The 8,532-nt window shown below is 44.1% G+C and overlaps 1 protein-coding gene across 4 annotated transcripts in view; it reads left to right on the top strand.

Annotated features, from left to right (window-relative positions):
- Positions 1-8,532, top strand: part of D2hgdh (D-2-hydroxyglutaric acid dehydrogenase) — a 122,408-nt gene that overhangs the window by 93,227 nt on the left and 20,649 nt on the right. For all 4 annotated transcript variants that reach the window (XM_050172649.3, XM_055067244.2, XM_055067245.2 and 1 more), the window contains exon 6: positions 6,827-7,006. In XM_050172649.3, coding sequence (XP_050028606.2) covers positions 6,827-7,006 — 180 coding nt within the window. The remainder of the gene's footprint in view (positions 1-6,826; positions 7,007-8,532) is intronic.

Below are 8,532 nucleotides of genomic sequence, written 5' to 3'. Positions count from 1 at the left end.
CTGGGACTCGAGCTGGTTTCCTTAGAACACAAATACTGGAGCAAATATTCGCACCTAGATGAGGCATGTGTATGGTGCAGCAAAAATCCGGAGACCACTCAGCACATCCTAATGGAATGCGAAGGGATTCACCCAGTGAGACCCATAGGTAACGTACACCTTCCAGAGGCACTTGTACTTAAGCTGGACAGAAGCATCAACCAGTCAGCAGTCGAGATAAGCAAGAGACCTTTAGGGTATTGGTGATACGACTGGATCCGTTACAGGTAGGTAGCGATACAAGGTAGATATTAGGGGTGTGCGAATATTCAAAACTTTCAAATAACGAATCGAATAGCGTCCTTATCGATTTGGTCTTTGAATCAAATATTCACTATTTGTACACGCAAATATTTTTATAGTACTTTTTGAATATTTCGAAGCATCAACTGCGCCCAATTAAACATAATGTTGGCGCAAAGGTATGGTAAATTTTCACCTCCGCGGGCATAGTGTATACACAAAACATGAGGACTTGTGTAGTAGAGCAGGGTGGGTATTCTAGTGGGCGTGTCCTTTTCATCTGCTGCTGAAGTGCTGATTGGCTGGGGGTGCCTATCTCCTGACACGTAACCCAGGCTATCCCTTCGGCTACATCACTTAGATAACCATACTTCACAGGCAGTATATACAGTATATATATATATATATATATATATATATATATATATATATATATATATATATATATATATATATATATATAGAGACACACATACACAGCGATCATTCACACTCTCTTAAGAGTCCTGTGCATGCAAAGAAACTACGCATTTGCTCCTGATGCTCCAGTTCTGCTTTTAATGAACAACACTTCATAATATACAATGCAATGAGAGAAACTTACCAACTTTAAGAATACTAGGTTGTGAGCATCGTGTTGTAGCAACTTTTTAATGGCTGGTCATTATTTGAAAACTATTTGAAATCTCTTCTATATATATATATGAACCAAGAGGAAAGGTGCAGACTGCCAGAAGAATCGCACCCCAAACTCGCCAGGCAACAACAGACGACCCTGCGTCGAGTGCAGGCGGGATCGCTTGTGCATCCCGTACTGATAAACCGCATGTACCCTGCAGAACACGATATGCTCTGTCCTTTTTGCAGAAGAGAAAAGGGCACCCTGCTGCACGTCTTGGCAGAGTGCACAGAACTCAACACCCCCCCCCCCCCCTCCTCCCCTTCCCACCAACACCCCAATCCCGAACCCCTTGAGCGATGGGAGACCTTGTTATCCAGCCCCGCCCTACCGATTCAGCTCGCACTGACGGACAGGAGCTGCTGGGAACATATGGGTCCCATAACTAGGGAACCACCCCGTCTGGTGCCTGTGTGCACCACCGATTTATTTAGGGCCCAGTAAATGTTGATTCATCATCATCTTCTATATTTGATTGTATTTCATTCTATTTGCTTGTGGCACTATTCGATTCATATTCTGTTCGGTTTCAAGAATCACTGTTGTGCACCTTTAGTAAATAGAGATGTTTTGAGGAAGAAAAAAGAAAAATTAAAAAGAGATGTATACAAAAATGCTAGAATGAAAAGCACGCCCGATTAACTCAAGTGATCACCAGCCCGTTTCAATGAGGATGCCAATAAATCACCGCCACTGCCATCATCGGGACAACACTGGATCAATCGCTACTGGCATGCCACAGTCAAGCCAGGCGATCTTGTTTTATCTGGCAGTTCAGTTGTATTCCTCATACGCCAAATGTCACCATTCTTACAAATGTCACCATGCTTTACAGGAAGTGCTGGGGAAAAAAGGAATTAAACTGTAGCAACGAATGAAAAGCCACTTTCACAACGTATCAGCTCAGACTAACAAACAGCATTGTGGGCACATTTGTCATGATAAGAAAGCTTGTTTTTATTTTTAACATTGTATGCATAACAAAAGTTAGATTTTTTAATGGCTGGTCTAGTGCACCTGTCACAGTAGCCAGTGGAAGGGCCACAGTTGCATGTAGTCGAACTGCTCCACACTGGCTGCAAGCAGACAAAACCATTGGGCACACTCTTCGCTTGCTGTCGCACCTCATTTTCAGATTCTGTTTTGTTTCATCAGAAATACATAGTATGTATAGTAGGAGATGTTATACAGAAAGAGGTCCCACAGTTAGAAACTGCAGCAGGAACTCTTGTTCTCAGCTGCATAAAAATGCATTAATAAAAAGCCATAAATTGTGATTAGAAATAAACAAAGACAAATACACAATTTCTGCAATGTTGAAACAGTAAAACATAACACAAGGACTGTATAGGAAGGGCAACCACAGGATATAAAAAAAAAATGCATTAATGTAGGGATACAGTTTACAAAGTTGCAATATAAGTTCTATGTGAATTTTGGTACAGTGATAATGTTGGTGTAGATTTTACATGAGCCAGTAAGCTATTCCAAATTTTCACGACAGCAAAAACGGCAGTTTGTTTGCCATAGTTGCTGCATGATTTTGGGAGTAAAACGTTATTCTGTAAAAAATATTTTGTAGTGTTGGGGATAGTGAGAATAGTTCTGCCAATGGCATCATTTAAGTGTGGAATTTTATGTAAGCCATATGTAATGATGCCATGGTTGTATCAGATGCCACTACCAACTGAAGTTTCTTTGGAGCAGAAAGAATATTTATGCACAAACTAGGTGCACATACATCTTGCATACAGAAGGTGCTAAAAGGATGCGATGTGGTGCAGTGTCACATCTTAGATAAGTCTCCAGTTACGCACTTTCAGTGGCATGCAAAGGTGTCACTGACAAATTCATCACCAGGTTTCTTAAAGGAGCCCTGAAGCACTTCTCGGGCTTGGTGAATAAATGCAGTTCCCGGAAAGCATACGCTGCTGTGAACATTTCAGCCAAATTTAGCAGTCATGTGCGGTGCATGAAGCTCACAAGCGGAGCGCTGAGTCATCGTTCTCTGAAACGCTCTCTCTCTTCAGCAGAAGCCTGCTCCTCAGTCTTTTCTGGATGCTTTACTTCGTAATATAGCAGTTTCCCAGATGTGGCTGCTATTAGCCAATAGCTGACCTCTATATAGAAGCGTGTTTGGCTCAGTGTGCTTCTTGCTGTCGTTACTGTGTTTATTTATTGATGCAGTTTAATCAATGGGCTGAAGTAGCGAAAATCTGCTTTCTAATTTCTGTAATAATTACGCACTTCCAGAGGAAGCCAACTATCGTCTGCTCACGCTCGGTCGCAGCCGTCCATGTAGGAATTGAACTCTGGCCACCCTGCTTTTCGGTGTCGTAGCTGTCGGATCTTCCTGATTTCAACTAGTTTTGAACACTCAGCTTGCCTCAAACCATGCAAAACTTAAGGCCAGACCATACGCATGCTTTGCATCATGCGCTCACTCCTGGCCACTTCTGGTTAGACGCCTTGGCAGGCTTCACTTCTTATTGAGCTGTTGATATACCTTCAAAATGTGCAAGTTGAATGTGGCTACTATCCGTCGGTTTGGCTGGTGCAGGACAAAGCTGATCCACACCACGTAGCACAGCCAGACAGGAGCATATGAGCACGAGCACGCACTCAACGCCTGTTGTGCACACAGCAAACACTGCAGTTGCATGTAGCTGCGGCTTGCTACATAGTGTAGATACCGTGACCGCCGCAGGGTGCCGCAGCAAGTCCACTGGCTGAGCACACTGCAGCATGCTAAGGACAACTGCATTTGGCGCTCGTAGGCACCAAAATCATAAGTAATGGCGTATACGGGAACGTGCGTGCCACGGTGACATTCGGGAGGTGGAGCGTTGTGGGCACGCCCGACTCTGCCGTAGCCTTCACAGTGCAAGTCATTGAAGAAGGAGCAGAAGCACCACAAAGGGGCTGTTCGATTGCCAATAACTCCACGTCTGCTTAACGCATTGGCTTCTGCTGAATGCAGTGAAGTACTTTTCGCGGCTAAGTATTTCTGAAATAGTCTAGTTTAACTTCAAATGCATTTCTTAACTTGAATAAAAAGTGGTTCAGGGCCCCTTTAATATTGTTACCTGATAGCAGAGTAGATAAACAATTTACACAGTGTGTTTACAAGGGGTAGCAAGCACTGGCCAACATGGAAGCCAGCATCAAGCAAGGCACGTCGTCGTCCTCAGATCAGCCAGTCCCACTAAATCCAACTGTCCACATCATCTCATCATCATCAGAGAGGAATTGGCAGAAAAAAAAGTCGAAGTATGAGGTTGTGAGGGCGCTGCGCAAGGATTGTAAAAATAACAACCACCTGGTGACCAGTTATGGTAACACGAGCAGTGCACATCTCAACAACAGTAACCATCACACTGTCAGCAATACATACGAGTTGAGTAGTGGGAGGTGGAACAACCTTCTTCATGCAACGTACTCGTGACAGAGGCATGTGCCCCAATATAAAACATCTCCAGTGTTTCTCTTGTGGCAGTGCCTTTGATCATGCTCAGAATTTGCACATCCTTAACTTGCAGCTTGCACTCGCAGGAAGTTGAGAAAAACAAGAACAAGGTGAAAGTGGGAGCCAGCGTTTTGACAAGTGGAGTTGTCGCTTTGAAAAAGACAAGTCCACTTGTCGAAACATTGACTCCCGCTTTCACCTTGTTCTCGTCTTGCTCATCGTCTTGAATTTCCTTCTCCCCCCTTCCCCCTGTTTACTCACGGGAAGTGTCATTCTTATTAAAATTTTGGGCCTGCTCCCTCATTCTGTCATTCACACAGCGCCCAGTCAGCTCAACATGGGGCTTGTCACAGCAATCTCGTGGCTGCGGCGCAGTTGGTTCCTATGTTGCGCCCCACCATCATCGCCAGTGCAAGGGCAAAGCTTTCCTAGGGGGCAGCGAGGCCAGCCATTTTCTTGATGCTAATACTGAGGCGTTACCGTTCTTATTGGGCTTTACAATGTTTTAGCTTTTACAGGAGGGTTTCCGCAACTGCCACTAATAGAGAACAGAGGAAGCTAGCCGGCAATATTGTACACACCTGATTTAAAAACAAAACGAAATCTGATCTGGGCACGATATTTAGATTGCAGAGTTCAGGCAGTTAGCAATAATCCCGAGTTTTCGCAAACCAACCAGAGCAGAAAACATCACTGTGCGCTTCTTGTTCCATCTATGGAGAGGTCACCTAAACACACAGAACTTGTAAGCCAAGTTTTCGACAGTAGGTGGAGCAAACATAGTAGTGCTTTGTTCTGCTTTGTGTATCACAGTAACCTCGCAAGGTGTTCAAGTTCACGAGTCAGCATCCACATAACCAGGGGGGCGACTGCTTGTGCCTTCGATCACCTCCTCTTGGCGTGGATTTCGACTTCGTCAGCTGTGTTGAGACTGGCGACGTCCTGAACACGGCAATGGCAGTACTTCTGTGCTTCACAGCAGGTCCTGGAAAGTGACCGTCCTCAGTGGCAACACGCAGAGGTTAATGTAGGCACCACGGATGGACAGTGCCAACCTGTTGGTGCACTACTGTACTCTTTGGACTTAACAAAAGGGGAGAGAAGCATTACAAATGGGAGCGTAATGCACATGACCTTACGGAAACTAACAGAGCCAGTGATTTACAGCATAAGTTCCATGGAAACTTAACTAACAAAAATGTATCAATTAGCTTCTACTGTGTATGAAATCATTGCACAATTCAATGTAACACTTCGTACATTATGCAGCCATAATGGGTTATAAAAATCATGTATATCGATGGCATTTTAACCTAGAGGGCCTTGCAGTTCTTTACCATGGCGAATAGTGCTGAGTGATGGTCACATTATTTGCGTAGCTTCTACTGCATTTACTACTAAATGTAAGAGTGAAGACAGTGATCGCTCTTACTTAGGTTGCTGTGTGTGTGTGTATACTTTGAAAACATTTGTTAACCGTTTGTTTACCAGAATGCATTAAGATATTGTTTAATAAAGGAGCTTTCCTAGAAAATTTATTTCTTTGTAGAATAATGTACATTTTCTTTAATTGTCTATATTGGTGAGCATTCCCTGAGTGTATTGTTAGTAAGTGGACTGTTTTGCTATATCGCACTCTTGCCTTACTAGAGCTGCTGTTGGAGTCATTGAAACGCAATCTAGACTGCAGGTTTTGGAACAAAACTAGTTCAGAAATGTGTTAGAATTGAAGACTTCTTCTGCACTGCATTCTTCACCTTAGCACACGCGAATAATTACCATGGCAATAAGCAAAAGGCAACAAAAACCCAACACACAAAATGCTATGTGCATCATCTCTTGCGAATAATTAAATTTAAGCCATTGGACTAGTTTGGCTGCAAATTGGCTGGCACCTTTGTTTTTCAACATTTTGCTGTCCACATTTTATAGCAGTGGGTTCTCTGTGGTTATAATAAAGCCAAAGATCAAAGGTCCAATGAAACATTGCTTACAGCAAAGTGGATACTCATTCTCTCACTGCTTAGCATGTGTATTCTATCGGTAAAAATGTTGAAACATCACTAAGAACGACTTGCAGGCTTATTGGGCTCGTTGATGAAAATAGTTGGAAAATAGTTGGATAGTATGCATAAATTTGTGCACCACTCCTGATAGCCTGCAATTGAAATTGAATTATTCAATTCACAAAAGTGCACATTATTGACGTGTGTGCACAGTGGCATTGTTTGGCTTTGCATAAGGCAGCGCAGGCAGACAGGAGTCGCCTTTGCTCACCTGTCACAGTGCTGACAACGCAGACCTAAGGGCAGGTTCCTTATGCAGTGCCTTAAGTGGCCTCACTATCATCAGATGCAACCTTCTAGTAAAGCTCGCTGTGATGAACCCCCCCGGTGCAGGCTGTCCTAGCTTCAATGCCACACTGCAGACTTTCCACATGGCACGCCGGCAGCTGCCCGAGTTCCTCTCATCCTTTGAGGTGATGGACGCGGAGTCAATGCGCTGCGTCCGAGACAACTTGCGCCTCCGGATGCCCTTGGAAGGGGAGCACCCTTTCTATCTGCTCATTGAAGTGGCCGGTGAGTGCTTCATGTAGCTTCGTAAAGCCATGCACGTCTGCTCCTAGTAACTGTAAATGTGCTAACTTGTAGCAACTTTAGATTTTGTTTCTTTATTTCAAGATATATTAGTTGCAAGGTGTAATATGATGCACTCAACTGTAGCTTGGTTGTTGTGGTTTTGAATGGAAGCAAAGCAGAAGTTGTCGCTAACATGTTTTAAAATTTTTTCGTGATATCCTAAAGGAGAAGCGAAAAAGTATGGGGAGAAAAAATAATGTGCGATTTTACCAGAAAGTGCTCTGAGAAGAAACCTGCACATGCAAAGCATGTACCAGCAACGTTTAGGCTGGAGTGAGAGGACCAGCCTTAACATCAGTGAACTGTGCCGTTAGTTAGCTTGAACAGAACTTACTTTAGTTTCAAGGGTGAGTTCTACCAGCAGGCCAGACGAACTGCGATGGCTCTTGGTAACAGCTTCAAGTGGAGCATATCAAAGGGATGGCACTGCAGTATTTTATTCCGAAAGTATTCGTCAGGTATTTTGGCTTTTGCATCATGAAGAAGTCAGTTGTGGACAGCTTCCTCACCCATCTCAACTCCACAGACCAGTTCACTGTGGAACTAGAAGAAGATGGCACCTTGTCTTTTCTGGATGTTTTATTCTGTCGGCATGATGAGTGGATGACTTTTTCTATGTAGAAAAATATGATGCACATCGGCTAGTATTTGCAGTTCAGTTCCAACCACCCTGCCGCCCATAAAGCCTCAGTAGTTTCAATGCTTCTTTTCTGTACAAAAACAATCTGCACATCAGAGGACAGGAAGAAAGTAGAAATCACCATAACCACAGGGTTAAGGAGAAATCTGTACACAAAAGGCTTCATCTGCCAAATGTGGCACGGACAGGGTCGTCCCCCCCGGACCTTCCTTTCGCTGGCAACAAAGGAAACAAAGTCAGCCCGTCACATCAACTTTAGCATTAGCGAACAGCTTTCGAGGGTTCTGGCGAAAGAAAGTGTCAAGGTTGTGCACAAGCCAGTGTCAATGCTCGACAGGTTGCGTCTGCGGCCAAAGGACCGACCGTCTAAGGAGAAATGCCAAGGAAGTGCTTAAAAAGTGTCGTGCTCTAACTGCCCGCCACTTACAGTAGTGAAACCAAGAGTCTTTCTGACAGAATATGCCAGTGCAAGAATGACGTACGGAAACTTGAAGCAGAGTGCCGTGCTCTCGCTGAACACTGCAAGAAGCACAACCATGCAATTGGTTTTGATCATGCCTCTGTAATCAACACCGAGACCAACCCAGGAGAAGAATCTTGCTCGAGTTGTAGAAGATTGAAAATTCTCACGGCAATATCAATCAGTCATTGGGAACACTCCCCCAACTGTGCACCCATGGCATTTGCGACACTATAGAGAGGGGGAATTGCAGCACAAGATACACAGGAGTTTAAGGAACGTGGTTTCTTCATCCAGTTCAGTCACCCCCTGAAGAAGGGATCTAGCTGGCCCCAAAATGTCTGGAACTTCTTCAGCTTGGCTGAA

Source organism: Dermacentor andersoni, chromosome 3 (assembly GCF_023375885.2).
Source record: "Dermacentor andersoni chromosome 3, qqDerAnde1_hic_scaffold, whole genome shotgun sequence".
Classification (NCBI taxonomy): domain Eukaryota; kingdom Metazoa; phylum Arthropoda; class Arachnida; order Ixodida; family Ixodidae; genus Dermacentor; species Dermacentor andersoni.
This window is presented reverse-complemented; position numbering and strand designations above follow the sequence as displayed.